Here is a 26,871-nt window from a genome sequence, read left to right as displayed (position 1 = left end):
AAGGGGCACCTGGGGCTAGGACTCAGAACAGGGGCAGAACAGTAAAGAGTGACTGGCCTCACATCTGCCCTCTTTGCAGCTATGCTACCCTGGCAAGTTACTTAATGACCTGGCACCCGTCCCCGGGCGCCTTAACTGTCCAGGCCTCATGGAACTGGAGAGGTGTAGTTACTGGGCATCTTAAAACTGCCCGGCTTGTGGACACTGCTATATAGTGTTAACCGCTACAGTGGTCACTAGTCTGGCTCCATGGCCACTGGTTGGGAGGCTTAATGGAACTGGCTACATCTTTAGACTGCCCTAGTGAGTCTAGGAGAGGGAGTGGCCATTATGGGTCCTTCAGATCTTCATTTTGGGTCTGGGCCTATGGAGAGGAGGGAGCTTGCACTGTTGGGTTCAAAGAGGCCTCTGTTCTTGGTTGGCTTCCCTACCCTCCCAGGGAGCCCCCAGCAGGTTGAGCTATTACGGCCTTCCTCTTGCCTACCCTAAGAAGACAGGGAATCAGTAACCTGCGCTGTTTCTTTCTCCACTGGCCTCCAAGCTGTGTCCTACTTCAAGGTCCAGGGCTAAGCCCTTCCTCTAAGAGGCCCCCGCCCCAGGATAACTGTGGTTTCCCTGCTCTGTCTCAGAACACTGAGAGCCATCCTCAGAGAGTCCTTGTGTACTGAACAATAGAGAGCAGCAGTGTAGTTAACAGCTGGGCTCTAGCTTCAGGCCGTACCACTGCATGGCACTGGCCATGTTGCTTTGCCTCTGAGTCTTGGGTTCCTCAACTGCCAGGGTCAATACAACATCAGCGAGTTGTAGTGAGGGAACACAGGAGTCTGCCTGTATAAGGTGTTTAGCACAGGGTATGTGCTGAATACACTTTTTTCTACACTGTCACTTCCCAGAGGCCAATGCCTGGATTCTATTTGATTAGTTCCCTACTGAGAACTGCACAGATGATAAATTCACTATCCAGTAGTTACTGAAGAGAACCAAGGGCCTGGGGAATGACTCGTATGGCAGGCTGTAACAGATGGTTAGGGTTAGAAGAGACCTGAGGGTCCCACGGAGAAGCCTTCCCAGCTTTTATGGAGGAGGAGCAAGGGGTTAGTGAGGCAGGTGTCCCTGGCACTGGACAGCTGGGGAACCTCAGGACTTAGTTCTTTTAAAACTGCCCCCCCCCACCGCCAAGGTATTCCTAACCCTGTCGGAAGGCCTCTTCTGTGTTTTCCCTGACCTTAGGGAGCAGAGATACTCCTAATAGGGCCCCAAACCCCAGAGGTGGGATGAAGAGCCCTTGTGGCCTCATCTCTACCAGATGACCCCACCTTCCTTACTCCCCACAGATGAAGAAGAACTCACGGGCGTGTCTCAGCCCAAAGGAGCTTCACTCTACAGCATAGCACTCTGCTTTACCACTTCCTGTGTGGCCGCCAGACGAGCTCCATGGATACAGCACTCTAGACATCTTATGTGTTTTCTCACTACAGTCACCGGAAAGTTCTTACCACCCAATTTCAACTCCTCTTGCTATGGCATATGTCTTTCCTTCCTCCCGAATCCATGGAAATGGCCATCTCCCCCATAGGGCACCTTCCCTCCAGGTCTGAGGCTCCCTCATTATCTTTTCTGCAGCCTGTCATTGCTTCAGTCTTGGCTGTGACACCCAGCACCACTTCATCCCCAGTGTCCAAGACTCTAGGGAACTGAGGACCTCTCAGGGTCACAGAGCCATTTGCTTGGTTTGGTTGTTGACGTGTGCCTGGCAAGCACATGTTCATGAAGCTGCCATCTTCTGTTGACTGTGCTCTGCCAATGACAGTGTAGGTGGATGGGCATGTCTTGGCTTTGCCTTCCTTCCCTTGGACTCACCGATAAGCAACATGATGGGAAGTGGTCATGAGTCCCCTGCACTGCTCTCACCAACGTGGTCAAGATCAGATAGAGGAGGAGGAAGATCATGGCTTCACTGTCAGAAAATATGAATTGTAATTCTGCTCTGTTCCTCACTATGTGACCTTGGTCCACTTAGCCACCTTCTTTGTAGCTCTATCTGTTCATCTACAGAATGGATAAGTACCTTGCCACAAGGAACAGATAAAGCGTATATTCAGCACCTGGCATACACCGGGGCCTTAATAAATAAATAAATAAATAAATAAATAAATAAATAAATAAATGGAATGGTTTGTTTCTGAGCCAGAACCACACAGCATGAAATATTCTGAACTAAAAGGTATTTTCCCCTATTAGGTCTTCTGTCAAACTTCACAAAACTGAGTAACAAGGTTCCCCATATAACACGTGGCCTCTGTGAGCCCTCCAGATGGCTTCCTTGAGGCTTATCTGACCCCTGTTCTGTGCATGGTTTTGAGTATGGTCACCTATGGGATTGTTGGCTTCTCTGTGCTCACTGCCTCCATGAGGACTCCTTGGTTGTACCCATCACAGTGTGACTATCCCTGGATAGGCGTTGTCCAGAGTCCATTGTGTAAATCTGTGTTTTGGACCTTTGGTTAGGGAGCAGAAGAGTCCTACATGCTCAGAACCTTTATTTTGTGTCTAAGCAGCAACAGAATGGGTTCCGTGCCCTGTTTAGACAGAAAATTTTAACAAATGCTGGAATTTTCATTCTAGAACCATCCTGTTACACTATTGAAGGCAGAGGACTGCCTACTCTAACCTAGAGACCGTGATCTTTGGGGCACAGCCCTTGTACTTGCTCACAGAGTAATGCTTCTTCCAGGACACTAGCTGTGTTTCTGCGGCTCCTTAACGGGTCAGGCAGCCTAGCCTTAACTGGGGTTCTGTAAATTGAGTCATTCATTCATTCTGCAAACAAAATCCCTTCATTACAGTCTTGTCTCTGAGAGTCTAGAAGGTGTCTAAGTGATCTCAGCTCCCTTCAGCCCAGGAACAATGCACTTGCCTGGGGCAATGCTAACATGTCAGTGGAACTGCTCACCAGGTTGTTCCTTGGTCTTGGGCACCCACTTGAAAAGGCAAAAGAGTAGAACATGGGTAGCACACGAAGGAAGGGCTCTGAGAAAGTTTTGATAGTGCCTATGTGCCTTCACTATCAGGAAGTATGTATTATAATTCTGCCTATGTGCCATTAGGCTCGTATGCATACAAAGGCCCAGGGAACTAATAGGCTAGCCGATACTTGAGAGCTCATTATTTATATATATATGGGAAGTGAAGGTCTTTGAGAGACTGAGGAACAGGCAATTGCTCAGAGGGACATCACACATGACCAACAGGAGATGACCCACATGTTGGAACTAAACATCATATGTGAAGAAGGCCACTCAGGTAGGAAATTGCCCTGTGGTTTGAGGGTCACTAGACACCTGCTGTGCATGCTGATCCTGGCATATAACAGCATATATAAGTCTTCTTGGGGTTTTGTGACTTCTCCATCCATCCACCATGTCTATTATCAGAGCCACCTTCCAGAAATGCATGTGTTTTACTGCCAACCCTCTATTCAGAACTCCTCAAGGATTCCAGGGCTGGAGGAAGAAGTTCATTTACAATCACCCCACTGGGTGACCTCTCCACTCCACCCATTGTCACCAAGTCTGCTGAGCCCTCTTAGACTACTGTGCACCTCACAGGATCCTTCTCTCTTTCTCCACCCACACCTTTCTCTTTCTCGTGAACTCTTTCAGGGCTCATTTAGTGACTGTGGGAAGAGTTGATCCTTCTACATCCCGAGACTTACCTCTAGATGGCTAAGTTTTGACACTTGATTCTCTTATAGCAATGACATTTGAATTATTCATCAGTGTGTCTGTTCTCCGCTAGACTTCTACACACACACACACACACACACGCCCTTTTAAATCACAGGTACTTATTACATTGGGCTGGGTCCTAAGATGTGTGTAAGAAATATAAATGGTTGGATGAATGGACAGGTGGATAGATATATATTACTTAATCTTTACTGCTTCTCCAAGGGTGAAACACTGGAGTGTGTGGTAGTATGTACCCCTCCAACTGTCTCCCGAGGAAGTATTCTTGCATATCTGCCGAGAGTGCTGTGTGTGGGAGGTTCTCTTTGGCTATGGGTGCTCTCATCACTACCATGAGCTCTCTGTCCCCAAGTCACATCCTCCCCAGGTGTGCCCACATGACCAACTAAAGCAGGGTTATACAAGCCTATTGGAACCCTTGGGACAGATTTTATGGCCTTTTAACCTCCCCACTCAGTGTTTATGAGAGAATTGGCCAAGGCTGGCGGGCTTTGTACTAGGACTTTACCTCTGCTGTGTCCCTCATCTCTCTTCCATGGAGACCACCCAATGCATGCAAGTAAAAAGTTCACACATTGAGGTCAGAGTATGCCGACCAAACTCACAGTGGAGGTCCTGCTTGATGCTCCTCCTCTTTTCTTGACAGCTAGGGTTATCTTTGTCTTCTGTTCTCAGACCTATAGCTCATTTCCAAGATCCAAGAGCCTTAGCTAAAACCTCTTGGTTGTCTACCTAGGAAAATGCTTACACTCTCACACCTGCCGTGTTTAACCATTACATCCATGCTGTAGGGACTTCATGCACATACCCAGGGAAGAACACTTATTCAGAGCAATGACCTTGAAGAAATTTTTGTGTCAAGAGCTGTGGGCATCTCTGGAGACACAGAGAAGATGCTTGGAGAAGAAGGACCATACAGCTTGCAGAGACTGGTTACTATCTCGGGTGCCAGTGGAATGCTAATTCAAAGGTCAGAGAGCTTGAGAGGGGTAAGGCCCCTACCTCTGCACCCGAGTAGCCAGATGCCTAGTGCTTCTGTGCCTCATTCTCTCATCTGAAAAGTGGGGCTGTGAATACTTCCCTTCCAAGAGAGCTGAAGATGGAGTGACCTCACAGTTAAACCTTCCATAGGGGAGCAGTCAAGAAAGGGAGTCTGGCAGACAGTGTCCACATAGCTCTCCCAGGGAGTTATGTATGCCCCTTTAGCCTCCTTAGTGGGCCCTGGTATGCCACACTTTGCAGTGTCAGGAGCTGGAGGGAACAGGGGCAACTGAAAAACAGGAGAGGGGAGGGGAGCTCTGTTTGGAGAGGGGGCCACCTCGCGCTAGCTAGAGGCTAGCTTGCCCTGCAGCCTGGCACACAGTTGGGATAAGGTGATGAGAAGAGGGCTGATCTCAAGGGGTTGGAGGCAGCAGATGTTGGCCTATGGAAGGACAAGATGCGAGATATTTTTCTACCACTGCTGTAGCTGTATCAGTAATTATGGAGACCTCGCTGGAAGGGTTTTGAATGCAGGAGGACTCCTCCCTCAGGCTGAGGCTCCTCCTGACAACCTGGCCACCCACACTAGGTTACTCCCGACTCTGCCACTCATCCTCAAAGCTCTTCTGGGACAAAGAAACAAAGCATTTTCTAGACAAAAGCCAACAATGTGCTTCACATCCCCTCAAGACTTTTCATCCTTAACTAAAACACATCTTTTTTTCTCCTTTCTCTGAATCAATAGAGTTGCTTTAGACAGTCAGAATGAGTGTAGAAAGCCAAGTGTCTTCTCTGGCCCCAGATGGGACCAGGGAAGGCCTGAGATTAAAGGGAAGGCCAGAGTTAGTGACAGACAAGAACCCAGGCAGGAATAGGTTGGGAAATCCTGCCCAAGGTGGGCAGAACAAAGCCAGGGCTGATTTCCCCCTTCCTTCTGTGTTCTCTGGCACTGGGACATCACCCTCCCTTAGTGGAATCTGCTTCCTCAGTGTGCAGCAGTGTTTTAGACAACGTGTTTCAATAGCTGGAAGGAAGGAGAGGCTGGCTTCCCAGTTACCGTGTCACCAAAGGCCATAATCTTCCATCCCTGCTCAGGCTCCCAACCCTCAGCTCACCACAGATCCCTGTGCAGAAGCCTCCTATGTCTTCCCTAGAGCATTTAATAAAGCTCCCCTGGCTCATAGCCCCTTGACCACCGTGACCCAAGATGGAAGCTAGTTCTGCCATAGAAGCCCCAGAGAGGGTGCCTCCATTTCAGGGAATGCCACAACTCCCCTGGTGGTGACAGCCTTCCTCTGTCAACTCCTTAGGGCCCCTAAAGAGAAGTTACTTTCTCTCCCTGTTGGCCTCTTGGAAGCTTTGGCCTCACACCTGCCCTACAAGGGGTTGGTGAGTTTGCTTCGTCTCTGGGGTTTTCTGTCAAAAAGGTAATAGCTTCTTGTCTGGCCTCCAGCCTTCAACCTACCCAGGCCTGTCATACCCAGGACACTCATCAAGATGGCCGCAAATGGCTAGCCTGGTGAGCTGACAGTTCCTGCTTAGTCTATGCAGTGACTGCCATGTCCCATTACACTTCAGGTGTCTTGTTTCGAAGCCTCCTCTGGACAGTGTCTCATACTTTTTTTGTTGCCACTGAAGTCTCCACGCTGCCAAGCGTGTCATAAACATGATGGGTTTTCTGAGACCCTCCCCTGCCCTTTGCCACCACATAATACAGCTTCACAGGCTTATATTTCTCAGTGCCTGGTGGACAGCTCAGGCTCACTCTGCGTCCCTGGCTCTGTCTCGTTTCATCTGTTAGTTCCCTCATCCCAGGAGGAGGAAGTTCCTGTCTTCTGACACCCTGGTCTCCCTGAGCTTTATGAGCCTCCAGAACTGTCCCTGAACATACAGCCTGATGTTATGCCACAGCTGGTTCAGCAGACTTAGATTTCCAGCTGTGCACATGCTGTGTGATAACCCAGCATTTTGAAGCTGAGGACTTAACCGCCCCACCCATCAGAAGCCCTCACAGAGCTTGTTAGGGTGACTACCAAACCTTGTGCATATGACTCGTTCATGGGACAGGGCAAGGGGTTGTATCCTCCAACCTGTAGAGTCCCTTCTTTGTGACTTCTTCCTGTTCCAACACAGGCCATCCATCTCGCCCCTTCTTCTATGTCCTTGAGCTATTTCTAAGGAAGGAAGCTTCTCTCAGGCTCTGTATGACCACAAGCCACAGAAAGTCCTCCCTACCAGGGAAGATGTGACTTAGGGACTTGCTGAAAACTGTAGCCTGGTGCCTGCTTTGGTTTGCCAACAACACTCCAGACTCAAGGTTTGACTGCTTAGCCCTCAGCGGGATACTGCTTGTAGACCTGTGATGGCCAGCTGATCTTAGTTGTCCATGTGGTGAGATCTGGACTCACCTGGGAGATGGACTTCTGTGCAGGCCTATTGGGGATTATTTGATTAGAGCAACTGAGGCGAGAATTCTCTCACCATTCTCTGGGCTGGACTCCTGGACTATGAAAAGGAGAAGGTGAGCCAAGCACACTTCATGTTTCTCTGCTTCTCAGCTATGGATGCAGTGTGGCCTGCTGCCTCAATCTTCGGCTGCTGTGATTCCCCCACCATGGTAGACCTAAACCTCAAATTAGGAGCCAATTTTCTTCTTTGTGTTGCTGTTGTCAGGTATTTTGTTACAATCGCAGTCCTGCAGAGGAGAGTCACTAGGAGCAGGCTTTAGGCCCCTGATTCCTGCCTCCTCCTCTGCTCCCTAGCTCACCATAATTCAGACAACCCCCACCACAAGTTTCCACCATGGTGAACTAAGCTGCTCCACGATGCTGTCCCCTCCGCCATGGGCTGAAAACCCTGGAAACGGTGAGCCAAAATTAATCATCCCTCCCCGAAGCGTTTTTATCAGGTGCTGTGGTTGTTACACCACCAAGATAATTAATCACTGCAGGGCTCAGGGTTGGATGTGGCACAATCACCAGTAGACTAGAGCATGGGTTTTAGCACCGTCGGTAACTGTGGGACCAGACTCCCCACTGTGTTCCTGGAATTCCTTTTAGTTTTCCTCCTTCGAGGTTTTCTGGTGTCCCAGCCCGGTCTTTCCTGCTCCCAAGCTAGGTATCAGACTGGCTCCACTACTTCCCTCAGGCGAATCTGAGACAATGAGCACTGTTCAGAGCCTCTTCACTGCATATTGGCTTTGGGAGGAAGCCTTGGACACCCCAGCCTGCTCAGCAGCTGTGGGGCTGGACTGAACCATAAACCCTTCACTCTTGAGATTAAATTGATTTCTCATTTCAGAGGAACAGACAGGCAAGCTCCAGGCTGGCAAGCAGACTTTTCTGATGCAATGCCTGGCTCTCTCTACCATCCCAGCCTCCGTGGTGACATCCCAGGTCTGGTTTAACCTCTCCGTATCCTGCCCGAGGTCTAGAAAACCCCCCAATCTGTTGCTCTAATTGCCTGGTGTAAATCTGGGACACCCCCTTTATGATCTCTGCCTCCATTTGTCCTCCATTCAGAGGCTGTTGTGAATGGATTCTTTTCAGCCAGGACTCCGTTAGCCACAGGTGAGGACAGACCTATTTGGATAAGGTTTCCTCCTTGTGAACCTGTCACCCGCCAAGCCTAATAGAGGACCTCTCTCAGAGGACTCCAGCACAGTGAATGTTGCGATTTGGAGCTGAAATGCCCTCCCCAAACCATGTGTTTGTTGCTAATCTGTGCCTCCCTAGGAAGCAGAGGGATGTTTAGGACATGAGGTCTGGTGGGAGGAAGTTAGGGCACTGGGTGTGCTCTTTAGAGGGATGGATAATGGTATCTCAACCCTTGCTCCCTTTCTCTTTTCTCTTCCTCCCCTGTGACCTCATCTCTGCTCCTATCTCTCTCCCTCCTGGCTGCCATGTGGCTCCCACCATCACATGCTCCTTCCATGGTATGTGGTACACCTAGGGGCTCAGAAATAATGGAGCCTCATGACTATGGTCTGAAACCTTTGAGACTATGAGCAAAACACCATTGATCCTTTAAGTTGATTTTCTCACACAGTGAGCATAAGGTCATGGGTTCCCCGCTTGTCTTCCACTGGGTCCACCCCCTCCTATTGATCTAAACACTTCTCAATCATCTTAAAAATCATGAATTAGCCAACTCATACCTACAAGATCCGTGAATCTCTTACAAATATGTTTGGTAAGATAGTTCCCCTGGGGACCCAAGGAGCCCTGACTGGCTCCCTATGCTTTCCAAACTTTGGCATGGCCATAGAGCATGGTGGCCACATAAAGCTTACCAGTCTTTGTGGGTACTGGTACCTGTGGTCCAACCAAGGTAACATATTCAAACATGAACAGAAGAAGCAGGGCTCACAGCCACCAGTGGCTGCTGCTGTCTTTGAACAACTCCTGGTCTTCACCTCTGCCAGCTTCTACCTCCTGGCCTATCTTCTCGGAGGGAACACAGGATTCTTTCATGTGAGTACTGAGAAGCGGTAGCTGAAGATGTATCCAGGCACTTCACATGAGGGTAAAAGGTGAGAGCCAATCTTCCAATCGCGTGTGTCCTTGGATCTGGAGTGAAAGAGTGTCCGAGCCCAGGACAAAGGCTGGGATTGACAGTGCATCCCCCATGTCATCCCTCTGGAGAAACGGAGGCACAGAGAAGGGATGTCCCTTCTCTGACTGCGCTGGCAAAAGTGCTGGGCTTCTGGGGACCTCAGTTGTACATCGGCCAGAACTTCCCCAGCTGGAAGGTACATGGCAAGGCATTTCCAGTAGAGTCCCGCCCCCTCCTGTCCTGTGCTGGTACATGGTGGATCCATTTTCTTCACTCCCTGGGCTCCTCTTCCTACCAAGGGCAGCCACACACACACCGACCTTCTTGGTCTCTTCATCAACAATTGTCTTTTATATTTTTCATTCGACATCATCTTCCTATGTAGCCCAGGTTGGCCTTGAACTACTGATGTCCTTGCCACAGCCTCTGCTCTGTTGGAATTATAGGCATGTGCCACCACATCTACTATTTGTCCCTTCAAGTTATCTCAAAAGAAATCAACAGAAGCCTCCTATCTTAAGGCATCTCAAGCCTCTATAAAGGCAATGGTGTCTTTCATGATGCCTGATACAACTAAATTGGTCTTGCTATAGATTATTTCTTCTTTTTATTCTCCTTTCCCCGACTGTTGGTTTGATTAAGAAACACACCAATGAATTTATTTTTATTTTTATTTTTCTTGGTCTGACATTAGGTGCCATCGTGGAAATTATAAATTATTTTTATGGGTGGGTTATGATAGGTTAAATGATAAATGAACTAGTTGAGAGCCTTTCAGAAGGGAAAATAAAAACAAAGCTCAAGAAGTTGTGGGTGGGAAAATCTTCAGGCTTTCAAGGAGAGGGTGGTGCTTGCAGGATCGGAAAAGAGTGTCCCGAGGATCTGCACAAATTGGTTCTGGCAAATAAAATTTAAACAGATTCACCAGAAAACTGGAAGACTGTGTTGAACACTGTGGGAATAGCAAGGCACTCTTAGGGCACTGTTCATTCTGTTCTGAAAGTTCTTGGATTTTTATGGGACCAAAAGAAAGAGGCCACACAGGTCCTTGGGTCAGATTTCTTCACCTCTAGGACCTGGTGCTTCTGATGCTTTCACGTGGCTCCCAGGACCAGATAAATGCTCTCTCTAGGCTACTCAGAAGCCCCAGTGAGGAGCAGGACTAGACCCCCTGCTCTGCAGGGGCCACTCTGACCCACATTTCATAGTGGGAGCTTTCAATCCCTACTGAGGACTAGTGGGTCAGCTCTGCCATGTCTAGGTAGGGCACTGGTGGATTTTCACAAGCCTGGGGACCCCCAAATGGTTCTGCCACCTACCCACAGGACCCCTGAAAGAGATAAGCATTTTTCTTGGCCTCCTCTGCCATGCATTGGCTCCTTGGTGTGAGAACACTGAGGACCTATGGCAAGGGGCCTAGCAAGCCAGGGGGCTGCCCCATATACCTTGAAGGTTATCATGGGAAGATGTCCCAGCAGTGTGGTCTGGATGAACCTTTGGTTGGTCTAAATCAGTGGGTGGGAGGTGTTTCAGGAAGCCTCTCTCAGGGTCCCAGTGACTCAAGGAACAGGCATGTGAAAACTGTAATTGCCTAGTAAACACAAGCTGGTCCATTCATCTGTTTCAGGCCCATTATGGCCAGCTGGGTGAAGGATGGAGATGATGGATTAGGGGTTTCCCCAGGCCAATGCAGGATCTCCCTGACACTTTTTCCAGAAAGATGCTGCTGGAGGGTATCAAGCTGGTTCAGCATCCTACAGATCTCTAGAACATGTTGTAGGCATCACTAGTCAGCTGGCTACCAGGTAAGGCATGTGAGTTATGACCCAAGTCATATATGGTGGGACCTGGGGAGCCTGGTTAGGGCTGGAAGCTCTGGACACTATAATGGTGCATACCAGGGGAGAATGCAGGCTACAAATTCTTTCTTCTGTTTTAAAAATGATAGTAAAATGTAAAACCCAAGGCATAGAGAAACAAAACAGTGAAAGGTTGTCCACTCAATTATTCTCAGTAATTAATACTGTGTGATTGGATAATTTTCTTTTTACTTCTGAATCCACTAGACTTCCAAAAGGAAATATATGTTGTTTAAGATTAAATTAAATGGATTTTCCTTGAGCTCTAGGAAGGAAAAAATCCCAATGTCAGCATCCAGGGAGAAGGTTAGGCCTTGGAGTTGGACCTGGCTCAGCTACCAGATTTCACTAGTCAGGGAGGGTCCCTTTGCTAAGACAGCTAGAGTCCTTGTCTGCCTTGGACATCGCTCTGCCTCACAGATGCTGATATGCAGGGTTGACTGCCTGGAATAAGGGTGCAGCCACGAGGAAGGAGCAGGCACCAAGAGAGAACTACCTTAAGGATGTTGGGGCTCCAGGCTCCCCAGCTGTGGGTCTCTCTTCCTCCTGCTGGGTTTCCTCTGCCATCCGCCCCTCCTGCAACCCACCTTCCATTACTCTGATGCAAGCCAATCGTCCTCATCTTGTCCCATTACCACCCACGGAGAGAAGTGCAATTCGGAGAGTTGCTGGGAGGCGGCTGGCCAGTTCTTGGGTCATCCATTGTTCTGAATGTCACTGGGCCTGTAGCTGCAATTACAAGCTTATTCAGCTCCCAGAGCACAACAGCCCTGTCATCACAGTAGTGAGGAGGGAGGGAGGGAGGGAGGGGCCAGGACCAGGTCCCCAGCCAAGGGCTGGAGGAGAGAGAGAGCCTGGCACAGAGCTGTTGTTTCCTGCCTGGCCACAGCAATGCTGAGTTGGGGCTCCTCTAGCTCCCCAAGCTCCCACTTGAGGGTTCACTTCCCTCGCTGGCAGGCACAGGCTTTTTGCCTGCCTGCGCTGTGTGGGAGTCAGTCTCGTTGGTGCCCATTGTAACACTGCCTCTTCATGTTGCTTCAGCAGCCTCTGCCAGTCCATAACTGCCCCTTTGCACCTGGCTCCCTGGTGCCTGACCCTGGCCTCCCCTTCACAGACAAGCTCGAAGATTTCCTCACTTTCAGGTCACCCCTCTCCAACAGGCACCCACTGGCAGGCTCCAAGTCTAGAGAGAGTCGCCCCTGACACAGCTACCAGCTGCTTCTCTGGGGACCTGGGGAGACTGTCCTCCCTTTCCTATGACTGGGCTTCCTAGCTTATTCGGGAGCCAGTCAGGGTCCCTCCAGATGCATGTGGCTTTCCTTCTAGAGTGTTAGCCTCAGGCTAACATAACTGGGCAGATAGGTAAACTGCTCTGGCATTTGTAGGAGAGGAGCCCAGGGATTAAGAAACAGGTTGATCCCTGGCTCAGCCCTGCAGGATGGAATGGGGTTGGGGGTGGGCGGTGGGGGTGATGATTCGATACAAACTTGTGCTGACCCTTGACCTCAGCTGAAAAGTAGAGGAAGAGGAGAAGCTTTCAGAATTGGCTAAAAGATCTTACTGGCTGGTTTTGGATTCTTTATCATGCCAAGTCTTCTGTAGAGACCAGTTGCTTTTTCTCCCAGAAGTCCCCTGGAGACTGACAGAGCTGGTAGGAAATCAGTCTGGCCAAGGATTTTAGGGGTAGTCTGGAGGCTCTGGACTGTTCACCCTGGGCTAGGCTCTCCGACACAGTCTTTATGAACTCTCAGGAAGTTTAGTATGTCTGTGGAGGTGGGATGCCTGGTCCCCGGAAAGGGACAAAGGGCTGTACAGGGGTCAGTGATAAGGTCAGGAATAGTTGTTGGGGGTGTCTAGTGGGAGAAAACTTGTCTTAATTTGGAGTTTTCTCAGAAACCAGCAGCAGTAACCAACTGACAAGTGAATCGTTGAGCAGTCCTCCCAAAGGGTTCAAGAAGCTGTCTGCCATCAGACCAACAGATAAAACAGACCATGGGGAACTATGAACCAGACAGACGGGAGTACAGCTGAAATCTGAAGACAGACTGATGGCCTGGGATGACTGTCTGTCCCATGCAGAAGGGGCAGGGCCTAAGGGCCCTCCTGGAACATTCCTGAGAGCCACCCACCTCTTGCCCTGCTTCCCCAGCACTTCCGGTCTCTAAGTCTATTGCCTGAACTTCTAGAAAAGACCCAGAAAACCTTCTGGGAACTAAGGAAAGGGTTTTCTTAGCATCCACTCCAAGCCTTGAAAACAGCCTTCACCCTTTATAACGAGGGATACTGAACTGCTTCTTGCTGCTGTTGGGTGTGGTGCTCCAGGGTGGCCATGTCGCAGAACACCCGAGAGTGTGAGGGTGGAAGGGAGGCAGGGGCAGAATCTGCCCAACCTGGGCCTCAGCTTCCCTGTCCACCCTCCCCAAAGAGGCCCTGCGCTTAGACAGTGCCAGCAGGACATTCACGAACACTGAGATGACTGCTGCGGTGGGAGGCCCGCCCCTCCTCTGTCGACCAAACAGTGACAGTCCACAGGAAGGAGCCAGGGCCCTCTGTCTCTTCCAGCAGTGTCACCTGTGTGCCTCCCAGAACTCCACTCATCTCTTTCCTCATCTCTCCTGCTCCTGTCTCCCCCACGGCTTTTCTTCCCAAGTTCCCGAGGAGCCGTTTTCTCTTTGGTTTTATCCCAATGCCCTACTAGATGGAGGCAAAGGCTTCTCAAGCACCCAAGTGAGCCTTGTGTGTCTTATGACCTGGACTCAGCCCCAAACATGGCAGAGACCACGCAAACCAGGGTATACTTGGTCCTTCCCTTCTGTCACCCCCTCTCCTGCCTGGTCAGCTTCAGGGATCCCTCCCCCACCTCTTCCTAAGCCTTGGGTTTAAGGGCTCTATGCCTACTTGCCCTGGCCCCACCTCCCCTCGTCTCTGCTTCCGTCTTGCCTTTTCCCAGTGGCCTGCTCTTGAGGATACCTGAGTAGCAATGCCTTTCGGGATGTGTGTGTGTGTGTGCGTGCCTTTTTACATTCCTCATCACTTCCCAAGGAGTGAACGGGGACACAATGATAGAATCACCGAATCCCAGATGTGAAAATGGTGAGTTCAAGACCCCAAGTTCAAGTCCAGGTGTTGGTATTTATTCCACAACTGTCTGGGACTCTTCTGACCTCACTGACCACTCACCCACTGCAGGGAAGATCACCTGCCTATTAGGCCTCACTGAGCAACTCAGAGATCAGTGACGTTACATGCAAATGCTACTTTCTAGACAGACCTGCCCTTACTAAACGGACGGACGGACAGACGGGGAAACCGAGGGCCAGGGGTGCTAAAGATTTAAAGTAATTCCTGCATCTGGAGATTTGAGATGGGGCCAGAACACACGTGATGTGAAGGAAAGAGAAATGTGAGGAGAGAGCTCAGCAGAGACTGAGAGAAGAGCAAAGGCAGAGAGGTGACAGTCACGTAGACTAGGAGGGCCACTACACAAGCACAAGGCAGTATGAGGGGGCAGGGGGTGGTGTTGAAAGCATGATGACAAGGACCACAAGGACCACAAGGAAAGGCCATGGGAGGCAAGAGGGGAGTGTGATTGGCCTGGACAGAATGAGGACAGCACAGGGCAGGGACACCAAGCCCTGCTGTGTCACCACTGCCCTTCCTCTCTGCTTGTCAGCCAGCTCAGCTCAGAGGGCTGAGAAATCCTTAAAATTAAAGACAGTCTCCTTGGCCCCCTTTTTGGAAGGAGAAAGATTGGAAGGAAAAGGGAATCTGCCGCAGGAAGGCCGGGCAGTGTGCATGGGTTGAGCACCCACTGAGTCCAGCCACCCTGTCCCAAGGAATACGCATAAATGTAAAGTCAAATTCACCTCTCTTCTTTGCCAATTCCATAATTTACACAAGTTGATCGGAACATGGCTGGGATTACAGCAATGGGGTACAATGACCTTGACAAGTGGGAATCGCTCACTTAGGACCAGAGGAAGGAGAGAGGAATAGGAGGATGGGAAGCAAGGAAAAGCAAACAGACCACACAAGGCTACTAGCAGGAGGCCAAAGCAGCTGGCGTTGGAAGCTGGGCTCAGAGAGGAAGGAGGGCGGCAGGGGAGGGAGGAAGGTCCAGATCGCACCTTTGGGAAGCCAGGTCAGAGCAGGCAGGCTTCTGCTCGGTGTCAGCGGCAGGGCAGCAGAATTGGTGCAGCACAGTCTCATTCCTGCAAGTAGAGAGGGAGAGACGGTAAGGCAGGCTGAGCCAGCTCCGAAAACCCCTCAGCACCCCCTCCCACCCCCTGCCCTCATGCTCCCAAACCTGGCTGCCCTTTCCCTGCCTGCAACCCCAGTGTAATGCCCAGGCGACCAAACACTGCTCCGGAGGAGTGTGAAGAACACATTTTCTGTCCATCCAGGCTTTCTCAATCATTCATGGGACAAACTGAAAGGCTGGCCCTGAGCACAGTCCCCCTGGTTTCCCGCTCTTGTACTGCAGTATGCGTCCCTGCAGGGGGGCCCCTACCTGTGATTCTCTGTTCACAGAGCTGTCTTTTATCCTAGTTAGTTCTTTATGACCCTGTTCCTTAGAAGTCCTGCGAGGCAGAACAAGGTCTAGATACCTGTGACACGAGGACTCTGCATAGGTAACAAAGCCTGTCACATACAAAGCTTTCCTGGTCACCTCCTGGAAGTTCAGGGATGTCACCAAGATGTCTGATGGGAATGAGGAAATGGAAGCACAGGTTCTAGCTGGAACTCTAGATGGCCAGCTGTATTCACGGTTCATCGTTGTAGGCCTCCATCTATTTGCGCTATTGAGACAATTTGCACTTTACTGAGGGGGTTGAGCTGGAGATGGAGCCACTGTCAACCCTAGCTGCCTGTTAGAGCCACCAGATTTTCGAATATACCAGTGCCTAGCACCCGTGCCCCAGGGACTCCAAGTCACCTGGTCTGGCAGAGGTTCAAGCACAAGAGCTCTTTATAAACTCCAGGCTGCTAAGGTCCCTTCCTTGCTAACACACTGTGATTCTGATACCCTTACAGCAGGGTGACGTTACCTTGCCCTCTTGCCAACTCTCCCTTCTTAAGTCTGAAAATGTCAGTTCTAGAAGGATGCTGGCTCATCTGAAAGAGGGTTTCAGAATTCCCTCAAGTCCAGAGTACCTTGTCCAAACCAAAGCTTTCCTTAAAGCATATTTTGTAGGGCAACAACGGGGGAACAGTTATGTCACTGGGAGCAGAGACTGTCCTACTGCACAGACCTCCTAGGGCCAGTTTTGGAATCCCAGTCACCTCTAAAGAGTCCCTACCTTCTGACATCAGAGATCTATATAGAGCACAAATTTTGGCTATGACCATGAAAGAAAGTGACACTGGAGCCTACCTTAAAAAGATAAACATAATTACAGAGAGGGAATATGTTTAGGTAAGAAACGAATCAGAAGGAAACGGAACTACAGCTTATGAGTTGGGAGATGTTTTTGAACAAAACAGAGAACAGGAATGCCATTAAGAAAAAGATATGCTGGCACTGCTGGTGTATGGGAGGCTGAGGCAGGAGGATCGTTGTGAGGCTACATAACAGTGCTATGCAGTTGAGACCCTATTGCTATAAAACAATACTATTATAAGTCAAAGGCAATAGACTAGGGAGGTAGGTGTCTTTTACCGTGTAGAGCAGAAGGTGTGAAATCTTGAGTATGATGTTACCCCATGGTCTTCTGTGTTTGAACCCTTGGTCTAACTGGTGATGCTGTTCGGGAGGGCTGTTGAACCTTTAGGATAGGAGGCATGGTTGATGGAGGTGTGTATCTGGGAGCTCCATCTGGTCTCATCTCTGTTTCCTGAGAGCTTCCAGCGTCCGACTAAAGCCACACTGCAAATGTACACTACCACAGACCAGTGGTTCTCACCACCGTGTCTTCCCTGCCATGCCGGATTGTGACCTCCATAATTTTGAGCCATGATAAACCTCTCGGGCTTCAAATTGCTTTTTTCAGCTATTCTGTCAGTTAATATTCTTCTAACACTGAGTTCCAGTACACCCTCCACGAAAAGACAAACCCAAGAGAGAAAAAATGTGGAACCAGTCCTGGGCAGAAGAGAAAATCTAAAGAGCCAGTAAATATATGAAGAGATATTCCACATAGCTTGTAACCATGCAGATTAAGGTAGCATGGAGATACCATTGCCCTTCCATGAGATAGATGGGCAAACACTAACAAGATGGCTAACTCCCAGCGTGGGTGAGTCTGTGGGAGATTGGGGTGGATGGCCCTCAGCTCTGCCTGAGTAGGTATGAATTCTTATAGCTGCCTGGGGGAATTAAAAAGGAAATACCTTCTCATCCAAAAATACCACTCGTGGGATTTTATACTTAAAGGAATGCAAGTGTTTCTCAGAAAGGTGTTTATTCCAAATGTTTAAACATTGCTTTTTGGGAAGAAAAAACAGCTAGAAACAACACGACTCCCCAGGCAGCAAAGAATGGATAAGACTGTGAGACCTTCATCCATACCTTATAATTACAAGCCTGACCAAAAGAATCAGCACTTTATCTCTTGGTTTGTAGATGGAGGTTCACACTTAGGGTACACAGCATAGAGTACAATCTGGAAATAGGGACCTCTCCCACTGACTCCTTAGTTTTTTGTCAACTTGACACAAGCCAGGGTCATCTGGGAAGAGGGAGCCTCAACTGAGAAAATGCTAGCATTTGATTAACTTGTAGGGAAGTCTGTGGGGGAATTTTCTTAATTAAAATCATCGATGAGGGAGGGCTCAGGATGCTGTGGGCAGTGCCACTCTTGGACGGGTGCTGGGTTGTATAAAAGAGCAAGCTGAGCAAGCCATAAGAAGCAAGCTAGGACGCAGTGCTCCTCTGCTTCTCCATGGTCTCTGTTTCAGTTCCTGCCTCCAGGTTCCTTTCTGAGTTCCTGTTGTGACTTCCCTCAATGGCGGATCGTGATGTGGAAGTATGAGGCAAACAAACCCCTTCTTTCTCAAGTTGCTTCTGCTCACGGTGTTCACCACAGCAATACAATGCAAACTAGGGCATCCCCGAATGTAAATTCTACATGTGTGCACTTCCTGTTTGATGAGTGCGAACTAAGCTGTTAACTTCGGCAACTGCAGCAGATGAAGCCAGGGAAAAAAGAGGTCAGAAGTAAAAGAGGTAAAACAATTCATGATGTGACAGTAACCAAAAAAGTCAGAGATGAGAAGGAATCTGTGACAGGAAAGGTTCTTCCTCTGTGGCCCTTCTTTCTCTGGAACTCATAGCCCCAGGGTGGTCATGAGGAGCACAGCAGACAATTTAGGTTCCAAATTAGGGATACTCCCTCAAACTTCTGAGAACATAAAACCCACAGGAGATGGAATCTGACACAGCCAGAGGACACTGAGGAGACACAATAATGGTATGTGTCCTGGACCACAAAAGGGACATCAGTGGAAAAACTGGGAAAGTGTAGATAAAGGGTAAGGTTGGGTGACCAGGACAGATGGTAGATGATAAGCAAGTGACAGATGACAGACAAATCATGATAAAATGTGAAGGAAAATGATAATTGTGCTGTATCACTTTGTATTGTTTATTGTGTGTACTTATAAACATTTTACAACACTATTATTCGTTTTTACAAAACCCCAACACAACTTCCACAGTAGAAGAGGAAACTGAGGTGCCTTTTGCTGGTGAACTGCCAGTGATGTATCAAGTTTATATGTTCACCTCCCTCCTTGTGGCAACTCGAGCATTGTCTGCCCCGTTTTGTACAGAAAAGAAAGGAGGTAAGTGACTTGCCCAAACTTGTTGTTACAGTGTGAATGTAATTTACCTCCACCGGGGGCTATGTGTTTGATCACTTTGTTGTCAGCTTGACCATTGTTTTGGACATCTGCAGACCCTTTAGACATGGAGTCCAGCAGGTGGAGAGAAGTCACTTCAGGCAGGCCTGTGAAGACTACTCAGTTCTGATTGTAAGCAGAACTCCCTGCTTCCTGCTTCCCGGCCTGGCTGCAATGTGAGAAACTCTAGCACACATTCCCATAGACACCAACTGAGCTGGTCCTGCCACTACATCCTTCCACTGTAATGTTGGGCTGGCTCTTCCCACACTGAAAGCACGAGTAAAACTAAGCATTTTCTCTCATAAGTAGTTTCCACCAGTCTTTGGTCAGCACAACAGGAAAAGTAGTTTCTACAGTCACAAGGCTGCTGGTAGCCAAGGTACAATGGTAACTGAACAGGATGGTAGAGGGATCGTGGCCTGGCCCTTTTTTTTACAAGGCTTTTGGGAAACTGAGATCAATGGCTGGCACAAGACTGGCTCCCAGTACATTGACAAAGACTGAAACTCCAGAATAGTTGAAGCTGGGAAGGAAGTCACGATGAACATGTAAGCCAACAATCACAGCCTCATGCGATCTCTTCTGATCAGGTCTGACACCTACCCTGACATTGTCCTAGAACTTCTGCCTGTTTCCCTAATCTGTAGGACACAGGTTCTTCCTCTCTTTCTCTCCCTCCCTCTCTTCCCACCCTTCCTGAGAACTGTGCCCACCAGGAGGAACTGTGTTCTAGAGGCTGTGAGGAATCCGAGAGGCAGGAGGAAGGATCCTGGGTTTCTAGGGTGGCGCCAGCCCAGGGCTGTTCTAGGACCGCCGGTGTGAAAGGTAAAGGTCTGTGAGCATAGTTCATCTGTCCAGATGAATTCTTTCTTCCCGACCTGAGGTCTTGCCACTGTGCTATGCTAGGATGACTTATAGGACAGCTTGAAGGTACCGTAAGTCCCCACACCTGGATCCAATCTCCATGCCTCCATATGCATGGCTCACTTATATTTTAAGGCCTCCATGTTCTCAATAGTTTCACTAGGCCAGCATCAACATCTGGACATTTGAGGGCTTTTAAGAGGAATAAGTACAACAGTAAATAGAAAGGCACACCACGATAGGGAAGGCCGTGTCAGTGGTTCTTTTATTCCTGACCACAATGCCAAATGCTGACATGGTTGTGCAGCTCTTGGAACTCTCTTACATTTCTAGTGGGAAGGTAAAATGGCAGTGTGACATTTTGTTAAACATACTCCAATTGTCCTTACCTAAGATTAAAAACACAGAGGGACACAAAACTATTCATAGCAGCAAATATTCATAGTAGGGGCAAAAAGGAACAGTATAAATGACCATTTATCTGCTAAAGGGACAAGCAAATTGTAACATATCTATACATGGGATACATGCTCTGTATAAAGAGGAACTAGCCCACACGCCCCAACATGGATGGATTTCCAACATGTTCCAGTAAACTGAGGCAGAGACAGGGCCAGACGGAGGGTCTGTGTCAGCCACAGGGGAGCTAAAGGACTGTCACAGAAGGAAACATGGGTCATCTGGGGCTATGGAAATGCTCTACATCTTGCTAATGACAGCAGTTACGCAACTTCAGACATCTGTCGGAGCACATCAGACCATGTATGCCCTTAGATTGAGCAGATTTCATTGTATATAATCACACCCCGACTGGACTGACTGTAAAAGAGAAAAAGACCAAATCTGTGTTCCTCCCTTCTCCCGTCTTATTTTTCCCGAAGGCTTTTAAGCCATTTCATCTTTAAATCCCCTCTGCCCACTACCCCGGGTCACTTGAGCATTAACCTCCTTCCCAGCTGTAGGATGAGATGCTGTATTGTCCTGCTTCCCCCTGTTAGATTGCATTTGCAGAGACCAGATGGTTCATTCCTGAGCCAGAGCAGTGCAGGGCCGGAAATGGGACACTGAGGAAACTGGGGTGGGATAGTTGAATGGGAGAAATTTGGGAGCTGGGCCCGCAGGCTGAGAGTCCCTGGGATGTATGACAGAGATCACCTGAGTGGCAGATACACATCTGTTTGCACTGCAGCTCACTCTGGGACATTCTGGTCATTGTAAGCGAGGTTCCTGTCCCTGAATTGTTTGTTTCAATGAGTTGTGACTGAAAGGGAAATCACCAGGAGAGAAACATAAGCCTTGTGTAGGGGCGGACTTTTTAAATGACTACAGCTAATAGTCTCTGCCCCAGGAACTCGGCAGGTGCTGTAGAAGTCAATGTAGATGTCCTCTGCTCGGCTGTACAGTCTGACAAGGCACAGCTCCACAGAAGGCTCTGGAAGACCTCAGCATGGCAAGTGATGACAGCTGTTCCCGGAGCTGGCACTCTCGGCACAGAAAACAATATTTGGTTATTCTCAGGGAATGGTGACCACCCAGCCAGGTTTAGGGCTCTGCCTGAGCCTGCCAGGAGCTGACATCTGTACCTGGAGCCTCCACTGCTTTCTCACTTTTCTTTGGGGAAGCCTTTTCAGGTCTTCCCACCCCTGCCACCAGGGGAAAGATGGATGACTGAGTCCTGGGTAGGAAGCATCTGTCTGTCCCCTTTGGCCAGACCTTTCTTGAAAGCACACTGCGGTGTATCAGATGTCCTCATGACGATGAGGTTTGTCCTGTGGCAACCCAGTGTTTTCCTCTTGATCTCTAAAGAGCTGTGTGTCTCCACCAGCCGCTCCACGGACAGGAACATCAAAGTTAAGAGTGGGGAAGGAAGATCATAACACTTGCACTTCACAAAAGTATGACATGGCCTGTTTATGCATTAGAGCTGCTTACTAGGTTTAGTTTGAGGAAAAGTTTTTCCTTCGTGGGGCAAATAAAAAGCAATTTGGGAGGCTTACACCTGCAATCTGAACACAACAGTGGTTCCCAACCTCCCTGATGCTTTGACCCTTTAATACAGTTCCTCATGTTGTGGTGACCCCCAACCATAAAATTACTTCATTGCTACTTCACAACTGTAATTTTGCTACTGTTAAGAATCCTAATGTGCAGGGTATCTGATGTGCAGGGTATCTGATGCGCAGGGTATCTGATGCGCAGGGTATCTGATGTGCAGGGTATCTGATGTGCAGGGTATCTGATGTGCAGGGTATCTGATGCGCAGGGTATCTGATAGTCAACTCCCAAAGGGGTCAAGACACACAGGTTAAGAACCATTGCTCTTGAGGATGAGGTAAGAGGATTGCCATGGGTTCACGGCCAGTCTGGACTACATAGTGAGTTCCTACATAGTGAGTTTTGCTCTCAAAACTCTGTCTCAAAAGCCAACCCCACTGTCTCAAACACCTAAACTTGAGAAAAACATTCTAGTCCAAAGTTTTTGGTTGTCTTTGCTGAACCTAGCCTTACCTCATTCAGCCCTGCTCTCCCAGAGAGGGGCTGCTTGTAGTGCAGCTCGGAAGCCCACCCTTCTCACGGCCTATGGGAAGCCTTATGGAAATTAGTCCTTCCTAATGTCACTGTCATGGCTTCTGGCACAGATGGCAGGTGTGTGTGTATAACAGAGCTCCTGTGGTATGAGGACCAGAGAACTGAAAGAGGACAAGCTAAGTTATGACAGGCCACCCTCGTGGGACCTAACCAGCTCTTGTGGGGAGTAATCTATTGCTCTGAGACCAGCAATAATCCCTTAAAGCTCAGGACCCAATCACTTCCCATTAAGCTCTACCTGTTAGAGGTCACACCGCCTTCAAATTTTATATATTGGGAACCAAGCTATAACATTAATTTGGACAGGGACAAACTACATCCAAACTGTAGCAAAGACTGAGCTTCTTTAAAGAGTAGCGTGAGGAAGAAATGAGTTAGAACACAAAGCATTTGAATAAGAGTTAGCTTCATCAATGGGGGCTGCTATTAATATGCCTGACTTAGGCCATCCTTTCCCTTCTCCATGTGTCTTCAAAGAGCAGGTGTAATGTCCCCTCTATCCCCTGTTCTGCCCCCATCTCCTGATTGCCTTCAAGAAGTGGTAGTGCCGTCAAGTTGGTAGTGTCCCAGGTTGTTCTGATTTGGCACCTAAACTTGCTTATGTCGTCCATCATAAACCCATGATTTCTCTATGAGTTAACACCTTCCTTCCTCAGCCAGCTCCCAGAAGAGTCAATGCTGGGTGAGCCCCCTTCCACTTTGCTCTCTTGCCTACCTGCTGGACTCTGGGGTCTTCCTCAGACCCTCAGCAGTATCTCCCCAGGGAGATTTCCAAGTATTCTAATGCCCAAATGAGAGAACTTTCCAGTTCCCAGTGGATTCAGCTCTGGCAGGACTTAGTGGTCAAAACTCCTAGGGGCATCCTTCCTTCATGGTTTCTTCACTTGGTAGAGAAGTGAACCATTTTTCTTGTGGCTCCTTGAAAAAGTGGCAATAAAAAGTAACCAGCACCATGCTGGGAGGAAATCCAAGCAGCTGCTCCACCAAGAAAGGAACCACCAACTAGCCTTATCTGCTAGCCATTTGATAATCATCCTAAAGACAAGGCTTGTGGGCCCCAGCCAGGCCTCTCCAGTGCAGAAAAGAACTGTCTCCAATAAGCCTGGGAATGTTGCAGATTTCTTAGTAAAGTAGACATTTCATTGCATGCTGAGTTTGGGGCTGGGTTTTAAGACACTGTTCTCACAGCATGAGTGTGGCTGTGTGTTTCTGGTCATTCCAGTGCCTCTACGTGACGCTGTGAGGAGCCACCCATTCATGGGGAAAGAGATTTCACAGAGACCTCATCTCAAATCCATGCAGAAGGCATGGTTCTCAGAACAGCAGTTGGCTGTAGATTTGGGGAGACCTGTCTTCAGATCTTGTCTTTTTCCTGCCATGGCTTTGGATGTGCAAGCAGATTCTCAGACCTCTTTCAGCCTGTGATGCTCAGCCATTAAAGAGACACCAGAAGCACGTACCTGTGAGCTCTCAGTGGCTTTCCTGATGACTGACAGGCTGCAACATCCAGTTTCCCTGGTGCATTGCTGGTGTTTATATGCATCTCACAGCTCCCTACACCAGAATGAGCTTTCCAGAACCACTCCTGTGGCCAATTCATTTCTACATCCAGTACAGGACATGGCGTGGCACACGATAGAACAGCCACTGCCTGTCACCAAATCCATAAATAAATCCTGGTTCCTAAGGGGCTGGAAAGCAATGGGGAATCAAGCGTGCACACACACAAAACACACACATACATGCAATTAAAGGCACCGGTGCGTGCCATAGACATACGGATCTATTCATCACTGCCATCCCAGGTGCAAGGCATACAATCTCTTTCCATATATCACCTCAGTGTAACCCTTACTTCACACCCATCTGAAAGGCTTTGGGGAGATTCACTTAGAACAGAAAGTCAGTTTGCAACTTGAATGGGTCAGAAGGCTTTAGCTCCTTTTCCTTCTCTGCTCTAGCAGCCCCCATCCTAATCCCAAAAGGCCAAGCAGAGATCATGCTGCCTTCTCTTTTTCTGCTTTGCAAGCCCAGCCAGTTAGTTGTCCTGCTCAAAGTCTAGTTTAATCTGACAGTGGCTAGGTGGCCTCCTGGTGCCGGGCTGGCAGCACCACATTAGTTACAGAGCTGAGCCTTCAGTGCGTCTCACCAGCTTCCCTCAGAAGATATCTCTTTATTCCCTGGTGGACTTGAGCCTGGCTGCTGAGCAAAGACGACTCAATTGGGTGGATCAAGGCCATCAATCCTATGCCAGCTCCAGAGGCTGCGCCCCCCCCCCCCCCCCGCCCCGGCCCTGCAGCTCAAACCAGAGCAGTGCAAACCACAAACTCATCCTTCTTCAGTTGTGGGCATGCAGTGTCTCCAAGAATGGTCTGAGGAAGTCTAGACAATTGTGCTGCATTTGTGCAGTGCTCCTGCCTCACAATCATTTCTGAATGCCCTAAAAAGAGCTCCATGGCTTATATATACTTAACAGAGCAGCCTGGTTAATGCATTATGTTAATAACTATGACTATGCATTGGTGTCATTCAGACGATGGAAAACTAAAGCTGAGAGAGGTCTCATGACCTCTGAGGACCCACGGCTAAGACTTCAGCTGTGACCCTTGCATTACTTCACACTGTCTCTGGTGTCCCTTATACTCCACTCCTCCACTCCAGGCATCTGTAGGGGTCGGGGTGAGTGGCTTCTGGGCTGTGCCTTCCATAGCAAAAGCTTTAGAATTAGACAAAAACATTGGACCTCACCCAGCCAATACCTGTCTCATAGCTTTAACCAGCCTCCCAGCACTAACTCTGCTCACGGTATGCATGCAACTGGTAGGCTCACAGAACACCCACTTTCTTCTGATGGATCAGCCAAAACCTAACATTCAACACCCTTTTGCACACCTGCTTGAACAGACAAATATCCACACACACAAGTACACACACACACACACACACCTCTTGGTGTCCAGAAAAATCCATATTCATAGTCCTTAAATATATTCCTAACTTCATACATACATCAGAGTGCCCTTAAAAATGCAGAGTTTTTATCCAAACTTCTAGCCCCTCAAACCTATGTATGCACAATCTTGCACACAGAAGCATATCCACACATATACACTCTTGGACATGCACACATGTACACATTTTACACACAACACTGTAGGTGCACACGTTACCTGTATGCATGTATACTGAGGTCAGACCAAGGATATTTTATCAACTACGTGAACCCTCCTGACCATACAGACCATGGACTTAAAGTTCTGTGGTGACCTGTAAACCACCATCCTGTGACTGCATCTGGGTGGCATTTGCTAGTCCTGAAGTCTAGCCCTGCATGGCATTTTAGAGATGAGCAGGCCAATGGCCAAGTTCACAGCTATGACAACATGAACAACTATCATATGGGCATGGAGCCGCTAGCTTTTTTGTCCCTCAACACTGGTTTATGTCTCAGACTAGGCTTTGCCTGAGGAAGAGAGACTCTTGCTTAGGATGGGGTCAGCTGTGTCAGGATTTAGCAGGCTACAGCTTGTGTGCCGAGCCAAAAGATGGCTCTTCTTTTTTTTCCTCTATGGTGTTGGACAGATCACCCTAATCTCTGTCCATCAAATCCTACCTCTGTGGAGTAGGGATATGCATCATTCCCACCCTGGCTATGTGGATAAACGAGGTGATAAATGCCCATAACTGGCATGCGCAACAGAAATTAAATATACCGACTGAATATGGAATAGCAGTGAGAGGCCTCTCTCGTTGGCTCTTAGCCCTTGGGCTGTTTAATGTGCTAGTGGATGACATCATCCCTCTGCTCAGGCACCCTTGGCTTCCCATCAGTCTTAGACCCACAAGCTGCTCTGGAAAGCCCTTTCTGTCCTCAGCCCCACCCACCTTCCTTGCGGTCACCAATGTAGGTCCCCCTACCCTCCTTCCTTGTTTTCTTAGAACACATGATTTTCCTTTTTGCAGTGTGTGTGTGTGGGGGGGGCGTTTGAGACAGGTTTTCTCTGTGAAACTGTCCTGGAACTCAGTCTGTAGACCAGGCTGGCCTCAAACTCACTGAGATCCTCCAGTCTGTGCCTCCTGAGTGATGGGATTTTAAAGGTGTGCGCCACCACCACGCAGCAACATGGTTTTTCTTAAAGCCCTGGAGTCTTTGCATGTACTTATCTACCTATAGAAAGGTGTTTGTGCAGATTGAAGCCCAGACATTCCAACGCTGGCAACCAGGATCGGCCCCTATTTTCCTACTGGTTTTAATTTTTCTCTGCTCAAATACCTTCTCCTTAGGGAGGAGGTCTCGCCTATCGCAACTCGCCTCCCAGCCACCCTTTTACTTTCCTTTCAGTTCTTAAGCGCTTAGAAGGCACATCCACAGGTTTCCTGATTGTATTGTGCATATCTCCTCACATACACGATGGTGGGGCTTTTGATTGCCT

General features: G+C 48.8%; 1 protein-coding gene across 1 annotated transcript in view; it reads right to left on the bottom strand.

Moving 5' to 3' along the window:
• The window catches only part of Iqsec3 (IQ motif and Sec7 domain ArfGEF 3), a 94,809-nt gene that overhangs the window by 51,215 nt on the left and 16,723 nt on the right, over positions 1-26,871 (bottom strand). Inside the window, exon 2 of the mRNA XM_027429351.2 lies at positions 15,271-15,354. Within this exon, the coding sequence (XP_027285152.1) occupies positions 15,271-15,354 (84 nt within the window). The remainder of the gene's footprint in view (positions 1-15,270; positions 15,355-26,871) is intronic.

The sequence above is a fragment of the Cricetulus griseus genome, chromosome 8 (assembly GCF_003668045.3).
Source record: "Cricetulus griseus strain 17A/GY chromosome 8, alternate assembly CriGri-PICRH-1.0, whole genome shotgun sequence".
In the NCBI taxonomy this organism is placed as follows: domain Eukaryota; kingdom Metazoa; phylum Chordata; class Mammalia; order Rodentia; family Cricetidae; genus Cricetulus; species Cricetulus griseus.
This window is presented reverse-complemented; position numbering and strand designations above follow the sequence as displayed.